At 41.6% G+C, this 25,310-nt stretch overlaps 1 protein-coding gene across 1 annotated transcript in view; it reads left to right on the top strand.

The window, feature by feature from the left end:
- The window catches only part of PAPPA2 (pappalysin 2), a gene marked incomplete at both ends in the record, with an annotated part of 309,213 nt that overhangs the window by 270,109 nt on the left and 13,794 nt on the right, over positions 1 to 25,310 (top strand). The window contains one exon of the mRNA XM_082613770.1: positions 1,512 to 1,583. Within this exon, the coding sequence (XP_082469896.1) occupies positions 1,512 to 1,583 (72 nt within the window). The remainder of the gene's footprint in view (positions 1 to 1,511; positions 1,584 to 25,310) is intronic.

The following is a 25,310-nucleotide window of genomic DNA, read 5'->3' as shown; positions in this document are numbered from 1 at the left end:
ATATGTTCCCATATCTCTTCCCTCTTGCATCTCCCTCCCTCCCACCCTCCCTATCCCACCCCTCTAGGTGGTCACAAAGCACCAAGCTGATCTCCCTGTGCTATGCGGCTGCTTCCCACTAGCTATCTATTTTACGTTTGGTAGTGTATATATGTCCATGCCACCCTCTCACTTTGTCACAGCTTACCCTTCCCCCTCCCCATATCCTCAAGTCCATTCTCTAGTAGGTCTGTGTCTTTGCAATGATAATTTAAGCAAAGTCGCCTTCTACATTATTACAGTATAGAGTTTTGAATATCAAAAATTTTAGTTTATAGTAATATAACTCCAGAAAAATACTGCAGATGTGCATTTTCATAACTGACTCTGAGGTATATACTCATATACCTACAGCTTAATATATGCAAATGTCTCCAATCTGATTATTGTACAGTCTTAGCATTCTAGAATGTATAATTTTCAATTACTGGAGTGCTGTTTTATGTAAAACTCATATCTCACATTGCATCATTTTTCTTCTGGTTTCCCTGAATTTCTGTTGTACTGAATTTAAAATGTGAGTGTGAAAGTCCACAAATGGGTGGATTGGTAGCAGGTTATAAAGAGAACTTCTTTTTCTCTTTGAAACGTCTTTTGGGACTTTCTTTTTTCCTGAAGTGTATCTTTTGAAATCTTTAAATATAAAAATTAAAAGAAAAAAGAACTCCATGAAAATGAGTTATTATTATTCATAAAGCGTAGATGACTACTTGCTTAAAGGCACATCAGGAAATGGTCACTGGGCCCTGGTCAGTGGTCAGAGAAGGTCACCAGTGTTTTAACACAGACACATTTTCACACTCTCACCATCTTAATGTTGATGCCATTTTGAGTCCTGGTGGTTTCACATTAAGCCTATTTGTCCCGTGCGTAGACCCTCTTTTATTTCCCACAAGGAGGGCATAAATGGTGCAAACCAGGAGTTGCCGAGAGTGCAGTTTGGCCCCCACTCCTTGCTTGGGCACTCACATCTTGTGATCTAGGATTCCTGAGATCCATTTTTAGTTCAAGACTCTTCTTATGAAGCTCTGTTTCTCAGCCTTTAAAACTCCATGGTCCTTCCTGATGAACACAAGCCATCTCACAATTTCTTGTAACTTTATTTAAAATTTCAAAACAAATGGAACCAATATTATGCCTAGAGCCAACTTAAAGTCATTTTAGTATTGAGGATGCTATTTTTAACGACACCTACACCATTCTGGAAATTTTGATAGCTCAGGGAGGGTGAAGATGATAAAGAGAAAGAAAGATTCCCTCCATTAAGAGATTCTCCCTTGGCTCCACCTGGCAGAATTAGCAGTTCCACGGGAAAGACCAGACTATGGCCTTGGACCTCTTCATGCAGCACAGCTGGGGCTTGCTCCTCAGGGAAGGGGTGGGGCTAGTGGGGTAAGCTCAGGATTTGCCCCTTCTCTCACTGACCAGGTGTCTTTACTTTTGTTTTCTGTTCTTTCCGTCTTCCCCTTCAGAGCATCGTGTGCACTGGGCGGCGTCAGTGGCACCCAGACCCTCTCCTGATCCACTGCATCCAGTCGTGTGAGGTAAGCCACCTCCCCTCCCCCAGACGCAGACCAGAGCTCTCTGTTCTGCTCAACTTATGGAGACTTGCATCCTTCTGCTTCAGTATTTGCCGTTTCCCAGATCCTATGTCCTTTGTGTAATCTCTTAAATTTAGCTCCACAATCCCCAAATTACAGATATTAGGATTTCTGATTTTGCCTTTTTTTAAATTTTAACAAAATCTCCAGGGTTCCATTTTAAATGACTTAATAAAAGTTAAAAGCAAGTCAGAATTATTTGTGGTTTGGGGATTCTCTAACCGGGCCTCACTGGAGTTTAGTTAGATCAGAGTTTTGCAGATCAGTGGCCCACAGACAGGGGTTTGGCCAGCTCAGTGTCTAAAAACAATTTTGTTTCGGTTGCTAATGCTTGAAAATTGGGATTTTCGCATAAAATTCATATGTGTATATGTAACTTTACACACACACACACACACAATGACACACACACCCCCCAAGTAAAAATAAATATAAAACTCTTTGTGCAAAGATTTTTCTCTTGAAAAACAAGAATATCTGACAACCGTGGCAACAATTAGCTGGACCTGAGTGGCAGCTACAACACCAGAGGGGCAGCTGCCCTCCAGTTCAGCATGGTCCTCACCAGACTCTGTGGCTTCTCACCTACTGGGCTTCTCTCATTGACATCAGCTGCCTGGGTCACGCAGGCATCTCTGTTTCCTACCTCTGAGGAGGTCCTGTAGTCCACTGTTGATTAACCCAAACTAGGCCTTTACTACCTCAAGGAATCCTGTTTACTTCTCACACAAGGCATTCCCCTAGCAGTGGGGGACTCAGGGGGATGTGAATTCCTTTACTAGACTAAGAGGAGTTTTTGCAAGGAAGAGTCAAGAACGAGGTAGAGCCTTGCTGAAGGAGACTGACCCAGGAATCCTGACATGGGAGATATTACACACACACACACACACACACACACACACACACCATTTAAGCCCTCCTGACATGGGAGATATTACACACACACACACACACACACACACACACACATTTAAGCCCTCTCACCCTGGGAATAGCCAGTAGCAGATACAAATACTGTCGTCTCAGGCTAGAGTTAGGCTTTGTCATCAAAGTCTTTCACTGGAAGTAATTAAGCCACTTAGCAGCAATGCTCAATAATTCTGGCTGTGCCTAGTGTGCTAGAGAGAGCTGTTTAACTTGCCCTTGACTTCCAGCACCCTCCCCCCACATACACACCCAACCCACATGCCTGTTAGTCCCTGGATTCTCCTGTATCCCTGTTTTTCTTGATCTAATTCTGGGAAACTGGGATCTACATGAGACCAAAGAGGGGAAAATTGTGGGGTTTCAGACAAAGGGAAAACTGGGTGGGGAAATGATACCAATAAAACAGCATCCTGAGAGTGCATCAGGAAAAGTGCTAGCATGGAGTATGCTTTGTTATGGTGTGGGCCAACAAAACAGCTCATCTTCTGCCATCATTAGAAAAACAGATGGCAGTGGGGTGGGGAGGGGAGTGAGTGACTCATCCACTGGGCAGGGGGTAGCAAGGGGGACGAGGAGGCCAGGGAAGGAAGGAGATAAACAGACAGAGGATTCGAGAACTTTGTCGAGATCAAAGGGATCCTGAGAATTCCCTTCTGTGGCTTCCAGGCATGATCGCAAGAGGGAGGGTGGATGGCAGGGCTTGGAGCTGGCTTCGGTGTTTCCCAGGAGGTTACAACACAGAGCTTTCTACAACACAGAGCTTTCCCCATTTGTCCTCCCTCCGTGCTGCACCCCAGCACATGCTCTGGTTCCCTTATCCAGAGCTTCCCAGGCTTCTTTCAGCCCCTTTGTTGGTGTGACAGGGAACAAGCCTTCATTCCCTCTTATGACCCCTCTGCCCAACTGCTATCACGCACAGCTGAGGCTTGACCACCACACACCTATTGGTACCCACACTCCAGGGCTTCTCAAAGCATGGCCCCTGGACCAGAACAAGTGGCATCACCTGGGAACCTGTTAAAAATGTACATTCTCAGGCCCCATCCCAGACTTACTGAATCAGAGACTCGGGGGGGTGGGGATCAGCAATCTGTGTTTTAACAAGGGCTCCAGGAGATTCTGAAGACCGCTTAAGTTTGCAAACCACCGCTCTGGTCACTATGGGAGCAGACAAGAAGGTTCCTAGACTATGGGTCCCTAATTTGAAGCTTATTTGTCTAGGAATAATTTTAGCCTACATTATTCATTCACATTTGATTATTCTACAGTATTTCCCGAGGCTCTCTGGGTAGGACAAGATTTGACAGGACATGATTTTGCTTCTGGTTTCCCAGCAAAGGCTAGGAAGAGAAAAAATACACTTAGAGGGGTGGACGGAAGGAACAAAGAAGAAGAATCAATACCTGTAGAAAGGGAAGAGGAATTGTGCAGAGCGGGGCGCATGGGGAGAAGTAGAAACAATTCTGAAGGAATAAGTAGTAAGAAACGCAGAGAGGGAGGGCGAGGATGGAAAAGAAAGGACAAGAGCGGCTGAAACTGGCCTGTTGTAGGGGCAACTTGGCAGACAGTTCTTTACTGGAAAAAAGTCAGCTAAATATATTAGGGAGAACCAAAGAGTGTCAGAGACGGATGGAGAGAAAACAGACCTGGATGCAAGATGAACCGAAGAGGGTTAGGTGGGTGAGAGCAAGTTTTAAAACGTTTGGCACAGAAATCTGATACTTTGTACCCCAGTGTCTAAAAAGGGTTTTCTTTTTTGGCTTTCCAATAGCGAATTGAATTCTAAGATGTCCCCTTAAGACATTCAACCTCATAAGAGTGAAATACATCATTCTTTATTGGTCTCAGTACGCCGAGGCATTAAACCAATTCCCTCACTGTCCCACTCCACGCCTGCGTTGTGTCACTTCTGCACCTCTGTTTGTGTCCTATCCCCTTGGCCACAGAGTTTTAGCCTTCAATTCTTCACTATCTATGCCTCTCACTTTTCTTTAAGAGACAGCACTGAAGGTTCCCTCTGAAACATCTTATGTAAATAATGCCATCTTCTCGTGGCCACTTACGCTCCCATTTTCTCAAGAGCACGTGTGTACCATGTATCTGGAGTCCAAACCCGTTCATGCCTTAAATTCTATTTTTCTAGTTGGTTCTTGTGTTTCACCTTCTTGCCCCAGACACTCCTTGTATTTTCTATTTCTTTTGTAAGTTGCAAACGGGCAGGGAGTGGTACTTTGGTTGGTGGAGAAGTTTTGAAGTTAAACAAATATAGGTTCAAATCCTGGGTCAGCTGAGTGGTGTTAAGCCTTTGTGTCTTAATCTGTATTGGGAAGTGGGGGCAACACAGCCATTTCAAGGAGTTGTGATGAGGGATTAATGTGATAATAGACATAAATGTTTAAGCATCATGCCATTCCGGGTCCATAGTAGATGCTTATAGGGTGATTATGCACTATTAACCACTCTGTGACTTAAAAAAAAAAAAAAAAAAAGCAGAAGCCAGGGCAGAGCTGCTGGGTGGCCTCAACGTGGTTAGATGCAAACTCTGAAGATGGGAAAAGGGAAAGAACAAAGGAAAAAAGGGGAACAGACCATTCCTTGGAGACAATTTGCAAATTGCAAATCACCCACAATTTGCAAATCACTTGGAGACAGCTGCTGAATCTAATCGGTTATGAGGAGCTCTACTCATCCCTACTGTTGCCCTCATTGGGGCCTCAACATCTCTCACCTGGGCTATTGCATTTGTTTCCTAATTGTTAACCCTAATCCCAGACCTGTGCCCATTAAAATTATAGACAAGCACACAAATAGTCAATGATAACTGTGTAGAAAACAAAGACTTATTCTGCCAATGCTTGGCCAATTGAGTGCACTCTTTTCCCAGTATGGGGGGTGGGGGTGGCGGGGAGGGTTGTCCTCATTTTGTGGGGTGATAATCAAAGTGAGTGTTCACTCCGTCAATGAACACATTACACCGTCAGATCATATGTGTTATCTTCTCTTTTTCCTTCCTTCTTCCCTTCCTCCCCTCCCTCCCTCCTCCCTTCCCTCCCTCCTCCCTTCCCTCCCTCCTCCCTTCCCTCCCTCCTCCCTCCCTTCCTTCCTTCCTTCCTTCCAAAAAGTCATATTTACTAATTCTAACAAAGTCTACAGTCCTCGGTTCCATTAAACTAAGAACATCTTGTTCTCTAGGGAATGCACTGGAACTAAAGACCACACTTCCAGCCTCCTTTTGCATAGAAATGACTAATTTCCTTCCTGTAGGATGATTAAAATTGAGTACCCATTGACCGACATTTTGGTTCTGCTTTTTCTGTGAGCACGTATTTCTTACAAGTTTGTTGTGCTTGTCAGCAGCCCCCCATTTTGGATTACAATTTCTGATATTCTCTCTTTAACGTTTTGCAGGTTCTTGTAGAGTTGTGCTTTTTCCAAAAACAAAAACAAAAAAACAAAACAGGTGGGGGCAGCTGTGGAGGAGGACAGAGGTGGAATGATGTCAGAAGAATTAGGTTCAAATTCTGAGTCTACCCTTTTAGCTACGTGTTGTATCTATCTGGCTTTCTCTCAAAACGCCTGTGAGAGTCAAGTGAAATAACTGATGTTAAGGTGCTATGTAAATTGCCAAATAATATAACATATTTGTAGTGGTATTACCTAAGGAACGATATACATCACTATGTAAGGGTGGGCTCTTATTGAAACAATATATACATATTAAGAGTCAAGAAAGAGTCCACTCACACCCAGTTTATATCTTTATGAGTATTATATACTGCAGGTGGCCATGGTTAATTGATATTCTTGAGGCTTCCAATAAAATTTAGAAAACTTTTAAAGATTTTTTTGGGTATTTCAAGTAAGTCTCTCTGAACATGCTACTATTTCTCCTATAAATCCTTATACATACCCTTGTAAATGCCTATCATCTCACTTATCACATTATTTCAAGATTATATGACAGGTCTGTCCTTCCTACAGTCTGTGAGCTTCTGAGTTGTAGGATGTGTTTTATTCCTTTGAAAAACACAGGCCTAATTCTTCAATGACACCTGCTTCTACCCCTCTAAAGGCAGGGAGAGAGAGTTGAAAGTAGACCTTTGACTTTGAAAGTCTCGAATTGAGAACGATTATATTAGTTTTCTGAGGAGTAGCACAGTGGAAGGAAAGGCAGGAAAGGAGTAGAAGGTGAAGGAGAGAACTACAACCCTGTCATGCATAGAATCAGAAAGCTTTGCAACAGGGGCAACCCGGGGGAGCCAAAGGAAGGCTGTCAGGGGTCCGGAGGCAGGCTTGAACCTCAGTTCCATCCCTTAGTACGTGTTTCCTTGGGCAAGTCCGTTAACATCTCTGAATTTAAGTTCCTCAGCTTTAAAATCAGGTGGATACAATTTATCTTTTAAACCTGTTCGTCAGATACCTGACTCAGAAAACTATGGACGACACCCAGGGGGGTGTCGTTTGGGAGCCTTTGAAGAGGTCATACCTCAGGAGAATGTGAGTCATGCTGATTTTTCAGGAATAGCTGGAAATATCCCTTGTTTCTGGGGATTTTTGCCTTCTTCATAGATTTTGATCTTTCTGTTCATATTTTTGGCCTTAATGGTTAGCTTTGATTTCTTACTCACTGGATGGGTTGCATTTTGGAAATCTGTTGGCACCGTCCTGCCTTGGCTTCAAGTCCAAGGTCAGTTCTGCTTTTGGTTTTTCTTCCATCCTCCTGGTTCTAGCTGGCAAGAGAGAACTCAGACTAAGAAAGGGTGGATATGAGAGTCAGAACATGATAAAGGATGAGCAAGTGCCTATTGTATGAATGTTCAGTAAACATTAATTGAATCTCATTTATCAGTCATACTGAGTGACTTCTGTTACTCACCAAAAAATTAAGGCTTCTTCCCACTATTATTCTAAGACAGTGGCAGGAGATACATATGTAGGTGCATATACATTAAGAGAGTGAGAGGCCAAGCTGATCTGGAGGAAGGTTAGGTAAAGAATTGCTTAATAAGACTCTTTGGAGTCCCCATCCAATCATTTTGGTGTGCTCAAAGGAATGAGGAGCTTACAGAAGACTGAAAGTAAAGCTATGTAGCATGTACCATTTTAAAAGAAAAGGGGGTTGAACAATAAAGCCTGTGGGCCTGCAAGCTTGGTTTTTCTACTAGGAAGACTTCTAGGACAAACTTCTTTAAGTCCTGTATTTATAAGGGATATACTCTCCTTTTCAGTGTGATGTTTTGTGACAGAATGATTGGTCAAAGAGATAAAGGAGAAATCACTTTTTAAATTTAGCAGGTGTGTCATTCTAGTCCAAACTATATAGCCCTAATTTAAGAAGACACCTAAGGAGTTGACCACATGTTGGATCACTACTGTAGACTGTGCTGAACTGGGATGGTCCATCCAGTGGAAAACTCAAGACTTATTCTGGCCACACCTTGTCTTTACTCATTTCACATGGGCAGTGGACTCTGCTGACAGTTTGGTTTGCTTTTGTTTTTAAAGTGTGCTTAAGAATTACTTGGAGTGCTTATTTTTAGAATGTAGATTCTTAGGTTCTACCCCTCCCTCCCAATTTTTACATATCAAGTCTTGTGTGGAATCCAAGAATTTGCTTTTTTCAGAAATACCCCAGGTCCTTCTAATGCAGGTGGTCCTCAACTGCACTGTGAGAGGCACTGGGCAGGAATGAATTAATACACTCAAAGATAATTGTATGCAATAGCATCCACATCATATCTTGGAGAAAAAGGTTCCATCTACCAATAGTTAACCATTTATCTAGTGGGTTCTTTTTTTTAAATTAATTTTCATTGGAGTATGGTTGCTCTACAATGTTCTGTTAGCCTCCACTGCACAGCAAAATGTATCAGCCATACACATACAGATATCCCCTCCCTTTTGGACTTCCCCCCATTTATGTTACCACAGTGCACTAGGTTAGCTCCCTGTGCTATACAGCATGTTCCCATCAGTTATACATAGTGGCAATAATGTATATGTGTCAGTCTCCATCTCCCAATTCCTCCCACCCCACCCCTTTCCCCCTGGGTGTCCATACATTTGTTCTCTACGTCTCTGTCTCTATTTCTGCTTTGCAGCAAAGGTCATCTATATCATTTTTCTAGATTCCACATATATGCGTTATGATACGATATTTGCGTTTCTCTTTCTGACTTCACTCTGTATGACAGACTTTAGGTCCATCCACGTCTCTACAAATGACCCAATTTCATTCCTTTTAATGGCTGAGTAATATTCCATTGTATATATGTACCGCATCTTCTTTATCCATTCCTCTGTCGATGGACATTTAGGTTGCTTCCATGTCCTGACTATTGTAAATAGTGTTGCTATGAACATTGGGGTGCATGTGTGTTTTTCTTGAATTATAGTTTTCTCTGGGTATATGCCCAGTAGTGGGATTGCTGGGTCATATGGTAGTTCTATTTAGTTTTTTAAGGAACCTCCATACTGTTCTCCATAGTGGCTGTACCAATTTACATTCCCACCAACAGTGTATGAGGGCTCCCTTTCCTCCACACCCTCTCCAGCATTTATTGTTTGTAGATTTTTTGATGACGACCATTCTGACTGGTGTGAGGTGATACCTCACTGTAGTTTTGATTTGCATTTCTCTAATAATTAGTGATGTTGAGAATCTTTTCATGTGTTTCTTGGCCATCTGTATGTCTTCTTTGGAGAAATGTCTATTTAGGTCTTCCAATAGTTCTTGAATAAATGAAGAAATCACCTGAAATAGAATAACATTAGAAAGATCAAGGATAGAGGTAAAAATATCTGGCAGACAGTGGTAAAACTGAAATTCTTATAAGCCAGAAAAGACTTAATTGTTTTAAAATTACAGTTAAATTTTTTAAATGATGGTTCATTGTGGGTAAACGGTAGCCTATGTTCTTAAAATGACAAGCTACCTGCCAATAAGTGTAAGTGAGACCAACCGAAAACCCGAGTATTTCATTGCCTATCATTAGTCTCACCATTGATCTGATCCTGTTTTCTCTCTGGGTCCAACTTCTATATCCATTAGAAAACACAGAACGTGTTGAAGGTCACAAAGATAATATCAAAAGCTTGATAATAGTACCTTTGGTGAAAAATAAAAAAGAATTGGGATTTTTAAGCCTAAAAGAGAAGGATAAAGATTAATGTAGTAAGTATTTTCATGTAGTAAACATTTTATATTGAGAAGAGTTAACAGTCAGCATCCCCCAATAACAACAGGACAGAAAATAATGGGCTTAAAAAGCTGAATGAACTATTTAAAGTAAATCTGTGTGAGAATATCCTGGAACTGTTAAACTTCATAGAAGTTTATAAAGAACTGTTTAAAGGCATATTAGTCTTCGGAGCATTTTAAAGGGATGTGTATTGTCTTCTCTCTGATATGGTTAAACATTTTCTGATGTCTCAGACACAGATGATGGTTCGGTATTCTCTCTCCTTGTAAATCTATCACTCCATGGATTTAAATGTTAACATATTTGTGTTTTCTGAAGGCAACCAGTAGAGATATTTTTAAGTGTCATGACTATAACGAGTACTGCCTTGATAGGAATTTGTACAGGAGGGAATTGGGAGTGGAAAGACAGGGGTGAGGAGGCGTTGGGGACAAATTTAGCTTCAGTGAAGTGGCTGCATTTACTTAAACGTAGGTGGGCAGTTGTATTGTTTTTACACATTTAGTAGCTGATATCAACAATGCTTCCATCACTAATTCATTCCATCTGCTCCATCATTCCTTAGATTCTTTCTTCTGTGTTGTCTTGGACCTCTCTCTGCCTCCCTTTTATTATTTGTATTCCAGATGGTAGCCCTGTTAGCTGTGTCTGGGACATGTGCTTCTCGATCACTCATGGGCACTGCCTGGGTTTACTGCTGTACCTCTAGGATGTGAGGGCCGATATATAATTCAGGAGGTGGAAATGATGGCATGAAGATCGAGTTTTTATTGCACCTTTTTTTCTTTCCCAGACTTTGAACCCAGAAGGAGTAGAGAGGAGCTAGAATCAGACTAAAATGCCCCATTTTAGGAGACGCACTTTATACTTGGGTGCAGAATGCCTGCATGCAGATCTGAATGTGATGATCAGAGATGGGGGTGGGAGAGGGTCACAGGTTAGCCTGCATGTGATAAATACCCGAGAAATGAGTGATTTTTATGGGCCTCTGCATGATGTGTGGCCCTTTTGGAGGAAGGCTTTTATTTCTGTTAGGGTTTTGTCCTCTTGTTTTTTAGGACAAGATGTCATATATAAGTATATATAATTTCACTCAGCCTCACAGTGAAACCTGTTCAGCCATTCTTTTCTCAAACTTTTATCCTTTTTGTTTGTAAGGTTTATCTCTATTACTGTGCTTTAGTAATGCCTTTTTCATCACTAGATAGTCAAAAATTTCTTTTAATAAGTGCCCAAAACTTGATCTTTGAAGTGTGACCAGATGGAATTTCTACTGATCTTTTCAAAAAACCCTCTCACCTGAGTATGTCTTTATAAATTCCTTATTAAAAAGAGAAAAATGAATCTTTTTTTATGATACCTGTATATAGAAAACCAAATGTTCCAGACCAACTTTATCACTTTGGGCACTGAGATTGCGAAGTTGTTTAACTTCTCTTATTTCCTTTTCATTTACATTTTGTCATTTAAAAGATAGCCAACAATTAAACTTCTCTTTGCCACATTTTAGCCGTTTACAAATCAGATATTATAATCATTCTTTGCCATGCTTCTCAGAGGACAGATCGTATGGGCTTACTTTCCTTTGACATTCTTGCCAAGTTCTTTAGTATCTATGGGTGACAAGAAGTTAATTAGGGTGGAAATAATAATGGCTTAGCAGCTAGTAATGAGAACAGCTACTGCACTTCTGGTAGGGATGGTGTGGGTCCTCACAAATCTGAATCTACATATGTGTTAGACGTGCTAAAATCCAGAGAAAAAATGAAAATTAACTCACGTGGGAACTGTCTTCCAGGCTCACTGGCTGCCAAGTTCCAATCCTCCCGAGATTTGTTTGTGAATTTCACCGCCAGTTTTGTGCAGTCTCTGCACCGGCCTGGAAATCTGGGCATGTCTTTAGGCTTGTCCAGAATCCCTTTCGGTTCAGGGCTCTACTTTAGATCCTCCAGTTGGAATCTCTGAAAATCGGACTCCAAATGTTAATTAGGACTAGTTTTTTCATACTGAAAGCTAAAACCATTGTGTTTTTTTTTTCCCCTGCTTTTTTAAAAAGTAAAACATTAAAAGCACAACCACGCAAATTGTAAAACCTCCTCTAGATTAACAACATTCATGAGAATTTAGGCTTAAGACTCCCTGGGAACCACACTGTGGCATCCCAGTGGGCTTTCTACCAGGCTGCATTTTGCTTCTTTTGTCTTCTCCGGCCTCCTGGGTGGGCCACCTTCTCACTCTGTTAATTCTCTTTATGACATGGGTTTTTCCCTTTTTCTCTTCCAACCACACCCTTTTTCTGATTTACTCTGTGCTTTTCCTTATTGTTCTGTTCTTTTGATTCTTCATTTCTAGCCCAACTTTGCAGACAATTGAAATATTACTCACCTGTAAAAATAGCATTATGGAAATGCTACCTTCTGTTCTTCAACTTGGCTTCCTAATGATTATGCTGAGATTATAAGAATTAGCAGTAAGCAAATATAATCAGATTATATCTGTAAGTAACTCTACCCCTTTCCTCTTCTCCTAAGGCCTTTCTCCACTAAGATTTCTAACTGTGCTCCTAAAATATGTTTTAAATACGGTCTAGGTGTGACTCAAATATGTTCACTGAGACTGTTCTTAAAGTCCATAAAGCATTGATTAGTTTACCATTTACCTTCATGGTCATTTGCATATGCCTTTATTAAATAGTCATATTGACAAGCCCTTTCAGAAAGTTCATATAATTTGAGTCATTTCTGATTTATCCTACTAAAATAGATATTCCTTTAAGTGAAATTATTTTATTAAATACTTGTTGATTGTGACTGAGGGATAGCAAAGTACTCTACTAAGTCTCTTACACTTACTTTTTAAAAGTATATGAAGTATAAGGCTTCCCTGGTGGTACAGTGGTTGAGAGTCCGCCTGTCGATGCGGGGGATGCAGGTTCGTGCCCTGGTCCGGGACGATCCCACATGCTGCGGAGAGGCTGGGCCCGTGAGCCATGGCCGCTGAGCCTGCGCGTCCGGAGCCTGTGCTCCGCAATGGGAGAGACCACACCAGTGAGAGGCCCGCGTAACGCAAAAAAAAAAAAAAAAAAGTATATGAAGTATATATGTATACCTATATACATATGTGCATATGTGCATATGTGGGTGTGTATGTTCTGACTAACCCTATAATGAAATGGTGACAAAAAAGGGTGACTGTCCCAAACTGATTGCAGTTATTTGCAAATTGCCGCAAATAGCAGGCACAGCAGAAAGGATACACGTTTCAACCCCTGACTAATGGGTTTAAATCTCAGGTCTGCCCTCATTAGCCATATTTTCATGTAATATTTTTTAAACTTAACTTTAATTCTATAAAAGTACTACTGTACATGTACCTAGTTTAAAAAGCCAGTTAGCACCTCTGGGTTTATTTGAAGGACTGGCAGGGCCTGCCGCTCTCTGGCTAACCTCAGCCGCTCTTGGCAGACACAACTCTTTCATATCTTTTCTGCTTCTCCTCGTCACTTCTTTTATTTCATCTGGAAATTGCATCTATAAATATATATCTATAACTACATGTATCTATACACCTATCATCTGTTTAATAATGCTTCCAGTGCCAAGCTTGATTTTTTTTTTTCATTTATGGAATTATTTACTGACTTCCTAATATAGAAGGGGTGGTTTGAGCTCTCTGACGCAATCACTCTCTCTCTCTCTCTCTCTCTCTCTCTCCCCCTCTCCCTCCCTACCTCTCACACACGGGGTCCCTGACACTCCTAATTCTTGAGTTTTTCCGGTATTCTGTACATCTCAGGCATTTAGGTTTCTGTTTTCTCAGACCTGCTCTGTCAGCTACTATTCATCCATGCATTTTCCACTTTCCTAAATGTTGTTGAATTTCCATTGGCTGTTGTTGTCACTCCTGTTCTCTTTTCACTTGTGATTTCATACCTTGCTTATCTTTTTTATTCTCGTTTCAGTGGGGCTTCTAGAGGGAGCACATATAAAAACAAATTCAATTCACATGTCTTACCAGTGCTAAGCCTGGAATGTAGGAGATGTGCAGTGGTCATTATACTGTTACTACTCACCACTCCCTTCGACAGAATTTATGCCTATATGGAAGAAAACAGACGCACCTGACAGAGACGACGTTCCTTACTTTGGTATTTTTTCCCTCTACTGTCTCTTCTAACTTCTTATTTTGACCTAAAGTCAAGCAAAAATCTCTTTAAGGTGCTTAACTCAGGGAAGTGCAGGTTTTAGATAAGGCTGCACTTATTCACAGAATATACATTTATTGTCCATGTATAGTCTACGACTCTAGGGATATGAAGGGAAAGAAGACAAAGCTCCTGTCTCCTGGGAATCCACTCTTAACTTGCGGGGAGGAGCAAGTTCAAAGTGCTGTGGAAACAGAGGAAAGAAAGTGATTGTGTTTGCTTACTGAACAGGCAGGAGGTGGATGGGGGACCTACAATTTGGGGAAGAATTCAGAGCAAAGAGGCACTCATATAGGATTTAATGGTTCCACTAGTTGGCGTTAAAGTAGAAAGCCCTGTGGGCAGAGGAGATGTTATGAGCACAAGGCGCAGGGATCTGAAACACAGGGAATGTCTGGAGAACCATGTGGAGACTACAGTTGAGACTAGAGGGACTCAGGCTAGATGAGGGAGTGCCTTGAATGTTGCCATACTTGGACTATCAAATTTATTCCGATGGCATTGGGGAGCATCACTAGGAAGCTACAAGATGAGATACATTGGTGAAGATGAAGCCCTTAGAGAAGAGAATGGTTAGGAGACAGTGCCTGTATCTCAAGAGAGAGATGGTAAGAGCCCAGACACGGTCCCGCCAGGTAGGGATGGAAAGAAGCCACTGCTGAGGCCTTTCCTTTTAAGATATAAAATCGATTCTAAAATCCCATCCAATGGGAAAGATGAAGATCTAAATCTAATTTCCTGGTGTTTGGATGGATAGTGAATGCCATTCATCTCTGTAAAGAAAAAGAAGCAGGCTTGTAGGAGACAAAAATGAGCTTGGCTTTAGACTGAGTTTAGTGGAGTTGGAAATAAAAGGTCTAGCGTTCAGGAGCACAGTCTCAGTTCGTGACTTATGTTGAGAAGTGAGGAAAATATGGATGATAATTAAAGATAGGTGAGGGGATGTGATCATGCCAGGAATGTGAATGGAGAGAGGTGAGGATAAAAGACCTGGGAGGAGGGAAGTAATACAGGGGAAGGACAGAGGCAGTGAAGCTAGTCAAGGAGATAGAGAATGAGGAGCAAAGTAGAAAGAAATACAGGAGAGAATGGCTGTAGGAAGACCATGGAAGAGGAGAGAGAGATGGTAAATAGTGTTCAGTGCTACAGAGTGGACAAAGGAGTTGAGTATTGACAAGAGACAATTAGGCTTATAACTTCAGCACTCACTGTAATCCCAGACACAGTGGTAACAGTGGAACAGGGGAGAGGGCAGTAGGTTGAGAAATAGATAAGAAAGCGGATGCAGCAAATAAAAATATTGTTTCCAAAAGTTGGCCAGTACAAGGAGTGAGATGAACAGTAAATTAAGTGGAAAACAGTGTTTATGGAAAGACTTTTGATATGAATAAAACTTTAATATATTTATTATCTGTGGGTAATAATCTGATTAAGAGTCTGGACACTCAAGGTAAAGAGGGGATAGAAAAGATTTCAAATACTGTTGGCTCTGAGTCAGGTAGGAAGGAAGTAACAATGACTAGAGACAAAGTTTGTAGAGTAGCAAACAGAATTCAAGAATTCAAGGAGTTCACGTGCAGCGGTTTCTCATTTCTCTGTGCAGACTTTCCCATCTCAGTTGATGACAAGTTCATCCTTCCCGTTGCTCAGGACAAAATCCTTGATGTCACCTTAATCCCCCTCTTTCTCTCATCCTCCACAGCCAGTTCATCAGGTAATCCTACTAGCTCTACCTTGAAAATCCATCCACAGTCCAGTCACTTTTCAGCATCTCAGCTGCTGCCAGCCTGGTTTGAGCTATCATCCTCTGCTACCTGGATTCCTGCAATAGCCTCCCAACTGGTCTCACTCCTACCCCTGCCTCACCACTGTTTATTCTCAACACATCAGCCAAAGGGGCCTGTTAAAATGTAAGCTAAATCCAAGCACTCTTCTGCTGAAACCCTCCAAGAATTCCTCAGTTCACTTGGAGCAAAAATCAAAGTCCTTGCAATGGCTTTCGCAGCTCTCCAAATGTCCCTTCTCTGACCATTTGATTGGAAATTGCAACTGTCCTTCCTCTCTCATTCTCTGCCCATCCTCCAACTTACAGCATTCCCTTACACTGCCCTATTTTCTATAGGACTGTTACTTTTTAATTCACTAAATAATTATTTGTTATATTTAATATCTATTTTCCCCACTGGGATACAAGCTCTACAGGGCAGGGCTTTTTGTTTATTTTATTCACTGATAAACCTCAAGTCCTTAGTACAGTGGTACAGTGACTGGCACAGGGTAAATGTTCAATAAATATGTCTTGAGTGAATGAATGAGGTAGGAAGTTAAGGGCTGCCACAGACTGGGGAGGAGATTTGCAGCTAGGTAAGGATCTTAAGTAGCAGCTTGATTACTATGGAGAAAAGGAAAATTTTGCTAACTTGTAAAGGGTAAAAAGATTGCCAAGAGACCCTGAGTTTTATGACTCCTTTAAGAGTCTTTTTCTTACTGGATGCTCTTCTTTGTTGAGTAAAGCCTGCAGTAAGCATGGCCCTGTTTTGGGACTTTGGGGTTGAGTGGTGAAATTTAGATTCCCTTGAGCTCTTTGAAGGCTATTTGTGCATTGGGTAGAGAAAGCTTGGTTCCACATATTGCCTTTCTTCTCCTTAGTTATGTGACCTCAATCAAAGTCATTTAACTCCTATGGAAAAACAGTGTCTCCTTTGGTTGACTTTGAATGTTCTTTTGACTCTCAAATGACATGATGTTTACGAAAGCATTGATACTAAAATACTACACATGTACAGGACTGTCATCATTATTATCATGCCTGTGTGAGAAGTCTTCCAAAGCAAGGCCAGGCTGAGGCATGGCAACAGTGCCGGTGACAGGGGACACATCCTACGTGCTGCTCACTGGAGGTCCCAGCTGAGGAAGTCAAATGTCTACTAGGAGGTGTGCACATAAAGCTACAGCAAGAATCAATAAGGAGAAGCAGAGCCTCTGCTTACCTCCTTTCAACTCAGTGTGATTTTTTTCAGGCCTGCAGCTTTGAGTTAGTTTTTGTGTCTCTTTGGATCTACCTTTCCAGGTGTAGGCACCCAAACTGGGCAGCAGAACCTTGTTTAAGGGGCTAACACAGCTCAGATCTGCGTCTGGCCGGCAGCATCTCATCTCCAGCCCATCAGCTTGGGGCAAACTTCCTTCAGATGCTCCCCTTAAGAGGGTGCCCGTCATCCATTCAGGATACAAAGCCTCCATCTTATTTTCCCTCTGTTTCATTGAACAGAGTAACAAGAATAAGAGAGAAAATGAGCCTTTAAATGCTTAGCCAAACAACAACAACAGCAAAAAGAGAAACAGAAAATCCCCAAACCATATGCACCTATTTTGAAAACAGACTCATTGTCTCTTCCTTGTCTCAACACCCCTAGCCCAGTGATCCTAAGCAAGCTTTCTTTTCCCCAGTAGATTCTCCATAGCCTCTTCAGCCTTATACATTGTTTTCCTTCCTATTTAAGATCAATAATGAGGACTTGGCAGGAGAAAGATTCAAATGGGTCAGGAGGCCCCTGTGGCTTTTCTCCGGCTTGTTTTCCACAGCCCATTCTAGCCTGCAACATACTTCGCAAGAATAAGTTGGCTGCAGATCTAACTCACGGTGAGAGGCCGCCACTGAGGGCAGCATTTCAGACTAGTGAGCCTGGAGCCACGAGCAGGCTTCCTGAAGCCCAGAGCCTGGGTGTTTCCTTACACACGCACATGAACGCACACGTGCACACGCGGCAGCACACACCGGGGGTCCTTATCGAGAACAGATGTTGCTGCCCACTGTGCCAGCCGCGTGTTGTGCATGGCATTGTCTTCTGTTAAGCTCCTGGCAGCTGTGTTTTTCCTTTCTTCGCCCCTCCCTCCACCTCCCACCCCCTACACCCGCTGCATGTACAAATTGTCTCCTGACTCGTAGTGGGCCAGCCTCATATTTTTGTTGTTGTTATTGTTATTGCAAACATTAGCTGCTTCCAAAGCTGGAATAAAATAAAAAGGAAAGAAAAGAGAAAAAGAAAGAAACCACAACAACCCCCCAAAGAAAACATGTTCTAACCCAGGAATGTACAATACTTCATGCATGGGAAGCATCTTCCCACCTCTCCAAGCTTAGCTACAGAATCTAGGGCTCCAAATTCCAACACATGAAAAAACAAATTCATCCAGCTTTTTTTTTTTTTTTTTTTTTTTTGTATGAGCCTCATACCATTTCTCAATCTAAAAGCTTGCTGCTCCCCCCAATGGCAAGGATCTGCAGAAGCGGAATAGCCTCTTTGCCCAACTCACACCATGGTTACTAAACTATGATCACTCCTTCAGGTTCCTTTATTTATTTCTTCACTTAAAATAATATTTTCTGTGTGCCAACTGTGAGTCAAGTTTACAAAAATGAATAAGGAACACAGTGTGTGCAACAGAGGTAAAAGATCAAATTTCTACCCAATCATTAATAATACAAAGATATGAACTAACTCACTTGGGGACACAGAGAATAAAGCAAATAACTTGTCCGAATCACGTTGAGAAGATCTTACAGAGGGGTAACCACTTGAGGTGAATTTTGAAGGATAAATAGAAACATATGGAAAGGCAAAAGATGTGAAAGGAAATGGTGTGATGCAGCCATGCAGTTCTTTCTGTGATAATGCTGCATGACAAATAATCCCCAAATATCAATGTCTTATAATAATAAAATTTATTTCTCACTCAGGCATCTGCAGTTGACTAAAGTGGTTCTGCCTTAGGTTTGGGGTTGGGTTATGGTATACTCCACCTGACTCTCAATCAAGGACCCAGGCTTCAGGGTTTCAGGGTCAGTAGCTACCCAGCGTATGTTCTTCTCATGGTGGATAACATGGGTACAAAGAAGCCAGAAAAGGCATGCCAGAACATTCAAAATCTCTGGTCAAATGTAGCATATGTTACTCACACTCACATTCCATTGGTCAAGGCAAATCACATGGCTCCATTTAAAATTAGTAGGAATGGGAAATATACTCTGCTGATAGTGAACTCCTGGCAAAGGAAGAGAAAGTAAAAGGAACTGTGGACATGTAATAATATCTGCCAGTCAGTCTTTTTGGTTACAAACGTTTGTTATATTTCAAATTTATTCCACCTTACCCCAAGACATTCTAAATGTCTTATCCAGTTATAGCAACAGGCTTAAAAATCTAGAACATCATGATTTACATCAGGTTACAAGGTAGCTTCTCTTAGTCTGGACTCTGGTGTACTAAAAATCACAAGTTCTCTGCCTTCCACACACCTGATGGGCAAAGTAGAGTAAAAACAAGACAACTACAATAAACATCCCCTTTAAAGGAGAATAGCGAAAGGAACATAACTGGCACTGGTCCACAATTCTGAAATCCCTCTGAGAAAAGTGGCAAAAATTATACTGTAAGAATAAGGAGTGCTGCTTGTTTAATAGCTTTTGATTACTCCCTAGATACAGGTCCCAAGTCAGTTTTTCTTCATGGCTCTTGGTTCTGCTTTCTTGGATGTCCTTCCTTTTCTATTATCCTCTTGGGTCACAAGAAGAGGGCACTGGAGAACATCCTCCTATTGGAAACTAAGTAACGTTATCAGCCTGCTTTCTCCTCTTAGAATATGGGGGATCCAAAAATATCCAAATTCGCTAACAGTAAGTCTCTTTTAACACAATCTGATGCTACTTTTGGAAATTGAACTCACTTTTTGGTTTTGCATATATTTAATTTCAGTCAAATCCATATTGCAAGAGCTATGTCACAGTCTTTTCAAGACATGCCTCTCTGAATCAGTTTGATTGTAGGTATTCTGAGCTTATGAGACTTCTCTGGGATAAAGTCCTTAGTCTCTTTTCTATGAGTCACTTTGTTCAACTACAAGGATCTTCTAGGTGCCACTTTAATCCAGTTAAAAGTCCTAACAAATGATGTAATGGTCCACCCCTTGATTTGGTCCTTGTCTGAGATTAGGCCTTAACTTCAGTCTTCGAAGGCCTGTCTAATACAAAGCATTACTCAGTTTTATCTTTTGCTTGTTGGAGATGAGAAATAGCTTTGTTTTTCACTGCAAGTCCTAGAATTTTTAGCGCTCTATATTACCTGTCAATTCTGCTGGCAAAGCAGCAACCTTTTCTGAGCTCATCTTTTCTTGCAGCATCTTATCAGATGAACATAGCAACCAATAACTAACCCTAGTAATATTATTCTTTAAATTCTCTTTACCCAAAGCCAGTAGGCTATTGAGTAAATTTTCTGACCTGTAAGTTATAATAGTTAACATTATGACTTTCCCCACAACTACAGGAAACATTTAATAATTTTTTTTTCCCCACTACATGGTGAGTTACTTCATTTTTCCAGCTTCCTAAAACAGTTCCTTTGCTTTCTGATGCCCCATTCTAGAACCAATGCCACACATTTTAGATTTTTGTTATGGCAGCACCCCACTTCTAATACCAATCTTTGTATTATTTAAATGTTTCTACAATCATGTCACATAACAAACAACCCCAAAATACCAGTGGCGTATCACAGAAAATATTATTAGTCTGCTCAGTGAAGCTGATCATGGGGAACATGAAGGAATGTGGAATGACTGGAGGTTAAAGAGCTAAGCTAGGGCTAGATCACTCAGGCTTTCGTGTGCCAAGCTAATGAGTTTGGACTTTATCCTGGAGTCAGTGTTGATCCATTGAAGATTTATAAGTAGAATATGAAATAATCAGGATAGGCTGTGGTCACAAAGTAACCCGGAAATCTCAGTGATTTAACATGACAAAGGACTTGTCTCTCACTTACATGAAGTCTGGCGTAGCTCTCTGGAGCACCCATTCATTTCTTGTATCTTACGCCTCTGTGCTCTCAAAATGTCGTCTCCATGGTTTCCTCCAAAAGGGCAGAGAAGAAATACAGAGAGAGGCCAATAATTCTTGAGTCCCTTAGATGAGAAGTAATGTGTCACTTCTGCTTGCCTTCCCATTTACTAGAACTTGGTCACATGGCCTCAAGCCCACGACAAGTGAGTCAGGGAAACACAGGGAAACACACAGATATTAAACATCTCAGTGAGCATTAAACATCTCAGTCACAGAAAAAAGGTTATATGATTTATATTTTAGGAAGAAAAGCATGGTGGCAAAGTTGGACCACGGAAGTCAGGACCTTATCCTCTCTCACCTAAACTAATGTAACAGCCACCTACCTCACTGAACTGAGGAAGCAGAAAGAAAAGAGAGAAGAAGAGTCTGCATACAAAACTGTTTCTTCAGTAGAAGGGTGAACATTTGGATGTTGGGTGTGATGGATGATGAGAAAGAGGTTGAAGATGAAATTAACTGGATTGGAAGGAGGGGAGGTGTATGATGATGCTATGAGCTTACCTCTCACACTAGTAATATCTCAGTTTGATCTGAAATAAGCTCAGCCAACAGTTTGTCAACACATAATGCTTGAACATCTACTTCAGGGAACAAAGAAAAGACCTGATTCCTGCCTATGTGTTTGGACTTGTGTGCTATTTGCGTTGGTGCTGGTTACCTATTGTGAATGTTCAGTTGGACCAGTTAGACCAGGTTCTAGAGGACAGGAGGCATGTTTCATTCTTCTGTGTTTATACCCACTCCCCACAGTGTAGTCTAATATTAAACATTCCATAAATAGTCAATACGTATTCACATTTGTCTGAGTGATGTGCATTTTATTAACTTCTTTGGCTGCTCCTGGCAGAGAATACTTGGTAAATTCCTTATGCCTTGAAAATGGAATATGGGGGTTCAGAACTAGAATGAGTCTTTTATTTTTTAATTAGAGAAACCAGGTAGTAAATTGAGTATGCATTATCCAGATGTGAAAGATCCTGAACAAATGATGGTGATGAAATCAGCTCCCCACTGTCCTCTCCCTTGTGTGCTAGTTTGGAAGTTTAAAATACCTAAGTTTAATTTTCACCTCTATTGCTCATTCCCTAAGTGACCTTGAGGCATGGCCCTTTGTCTCATTTTCCCCATCAGTGGAATACGGATAATCATATTAATCTGCCTCACCAGGTAATGTGAGGACTAATTAAAAATGAGATTAGATTCAGTTGAAGTCTTTCTAATGTGAGAAATATTAAACTTGGTGGTGCATGTCTGCAATGCTGTTAGATTTCCAGTAATGGTCTCTGGCCTTGGAACCACTTAAGACCCTGATGACACTGTAGCTGAGTTGGAGTGTCTGAAGCCTGCCCAGCTTATTGGCTGTGCTCACCTGTTCTAGTTTCATGCCCTGTGTACCCAGCCCGAGGGCCAGACCCATCCAGAATTGCCTAGTTACTGAACAGGAGAAGCCAATGATCTTTTTACTTCTTTGGGCTTCCTCTGAGAGCTGCTTCCTGCCTGTCTGTCTTCTTCTTACCTCCTTTTCCTGCTCCTTTTTTTTCAGACAAAATCTTTGGGAATTCTTTAGGTTGACAAATCAGTAAAAATAGCTAAACTAATAAATTCACTAAGTAAGTCTTGAGCGTTAGTCTGCTTGGGCTGCTATTTACAAAATACATAGGCTGGATGGCTTAAACAACAGACATTAATTTCTCACAGTTCTGGAGGCTGGGAAATTCCAGATCAAGGTATTGGCTGATTCAATTTCCTGGTGAGGTCTCTCCTCCTGGTGTGCAGATGGCCACCTTCTCACTGTGTCTTCACATGGCAGAGAGAGAGAGAAAGCTCTGCTATCTCTTCTTATAAGGGTAATAATCCCATTATGAGGGTCCCACCCTCATGATATCCTCTAAACCTAATTACCCCTCAAAGGCCCCACCTCCAGATACCATCATTTTGTGAGCTGGGGCTTCAATATATGCTTTTTGAGGGAACAAAATTCAGTCCATAACAGCAGGTGTTTTTCTCATGCTCGCTTCAGTCCGGTAGAAAATGTCCCGATACTTAGAAATGGGTTTCCCAATTTTGCTTAACAGGTGACTACCTCTACTACATAATTTTGGGGGTACTACGTATGCTCCTGTTTCACCCACAAATTCTTGTGTTTGCCGAGTGGCTCACAAAGCTCCAATCTTTCCACAATTAAAGTCATTTTTTGCCTTAATATATTATCTTTTATTTAGTTGCAGATACATATTTGTCACTGAGCCCTTAGTATGTCTGCTGCTTCCCAGAGGGATAGAAGAATGTGCAGATACTCTGGTAGGGATGGATACACTAGTTATGGGAGTTGTCAGAGGGAGCGCCGTCAAGCATGGAGATGAGGATGACGGAAAATAAGGAGACCAGGGGACCAAAGACAAATTCTGACACAGCATTGCTGCTATCCCTCAGCTGTCAACAATGGAACCTAAGAGAGATGACTAGGATTTCAGATAACTTGGCTTATGCATTTGCCTGCCTTAAGTCACTCTGTCCCTATAGTTGTGCGAGGTTAATGGTAAGATCCCTGGTATTACTGGTCATAGTTAAGAGAGAAGAAGAATGACCAGGTGATCTGGTAGCCACCTCTGGGAGAACTGCTCTGTGCCTTCACAGATAGGGAAACATTGATACCCAGGGTATGCAGGCTCACTGCACTCAGGAAACAAACAGAAAAATAACTCCTGGTTCCATGGTATATTTAATAGCATTATTGGATGTTTATTGTATGCCGGGTGCATACTGTGAGGAATTATTACCATTGTTATCATTCTTGTTTTAATGTTGAGCAAATTGAGGGGCTGAGGATTCAATTACATTTCCAAAGCCCCAGAGTTAGCAAATGAGACTGTCAATGAACCCAGGCAGCTGATTCCGGAGTCCCTGTCCTGTTCTTAAGTTGGTAGGAAGATTAAAAATGAATAAACAAATAGAGAACACACAAACTAGAAATGCAGGACTTTAGGGAAGTCAGTTGAGAGATGAACATGGGGTGCTGGTCACCTGTTAGGACTTCTCCCTGGGCTTTGCAAGCTTTCGTCCAGAGGAAGAGGAGGCGGACCCAGGAACACTGCTTAGCAAGGATCCGAGACCAAGGAAGTGAGACTGGAGAACATGTTGTGAAACAGATGCAGCTGATCAGTGGTTGAGTGAATAAGATACACAGACCAGCATCCCGTAGATAAAGGGAATGTAAACAAGACACTTGCACAGAGAATAGGTTCCATATGGGTGAAAGTGAGACTGGATGGATGGACCAATTAACGGGGAATAGAACAGTTGGGCTGACAACCCAGGATGGCGTGACAGGTTAAGGATGAGAACCACGGTAATCAGCCAGCCACACAAACTGAGCTGCTCGTAGACACAGGAACTAAAAATTAGACCAGAGCTAAAAGAAACAAGACTATTGGCAAGAAAATATTCTAGAATAAACATGCCACCTCCCTCCTGCCATTCCGCAACTCAGCTGGACCTGGATGTTACTGGGGGTGATAAAATAGTCATGTCTAAGTTGTGGGGAAAGTCTAGCAGAAATCGGGCAGGAGAGACCCTCTAGGGCTTTGTTTAGATGGAAAAAGAAAATGTGTGGAGCCTCTCACTGTGAGGTAGAATAGGGTTTGCTGTTGGATCAGGTTCTATGTCCTGTGACTCAGTCCTTATATTTAGTGAGAAGTCTTTCTAGCTATGTTCTCAACGAGCTCATTTTTTGAGAAAAGCTTAGCATGATTTGAGTAAAATGTCACAGATAAACCTTCATCTCCATTGGTCTTCTACCTAAATATGGCCATTTGCCAAGTCCCGACAAGTCCTTCACAAGATCCCTCCCTTCTGCTTTTTCCTATTCCATATTAGGACCCAAAATTCTGTTCTTCTCACTTGCTATCTGCTTGAGGTCAACTTCTACCTACTCTGGAACCCTCCAGTGGTCTCCAGAAATTCCCCACACTGTCCCCAGATCCAACCTTTGAAGCACAACTTTTACCATGTTCTGCTTCTGCCCAAAAAATAGATAAATAATCACACACAAAAAAAACTCCCAAATTTCCACTGCTCCCTATTGGCTTCAGGGATGAGGACTAGATTCCTCTAGATGGAGATTTTGACCTAATTCCAAACTTAGGCCATTAATACTCAAGGCAGAAAACCACAGATATATCTTTTCTTTTTCCATTTGAAATCTTGGTTTATATTTGCCCTCCTCCTGGGATTTTTCTCCCTACTTCTCTGCCCAAATCCTATCCATCCTCAAAGATTAAGTCTAATCCCATTTACTCCATTAAGCCTTTCTGAAATGCCCCAGCCCCTTTCCTGTTCTGGACTTCTGTAGCTCTTACTGGTGCCATAAATTACTTTGGCAATCAATCCTCCATTGGCCTGTGATTTTCTTTTCTTATTGTCTCAGATGCTGTTCACAT

The sequence above is a fragment of the Mesoplodon mirus genome, assembly GCF_964341445.2.
Source record: "Mesoplodon mirus genome assembly, chromosome: 3".
NCBI lineage: Eukaryota > Metazoa > Chordata > Mammalia > Artiodactyla > Ziphiidae > Mesoplodon > Mesoplodon mirus.
The sequence above is the reverse complement of the archived record's forward strand: the minus strand, read 5'-3'. Positions and strand labels throughout refer to the sequence as shown.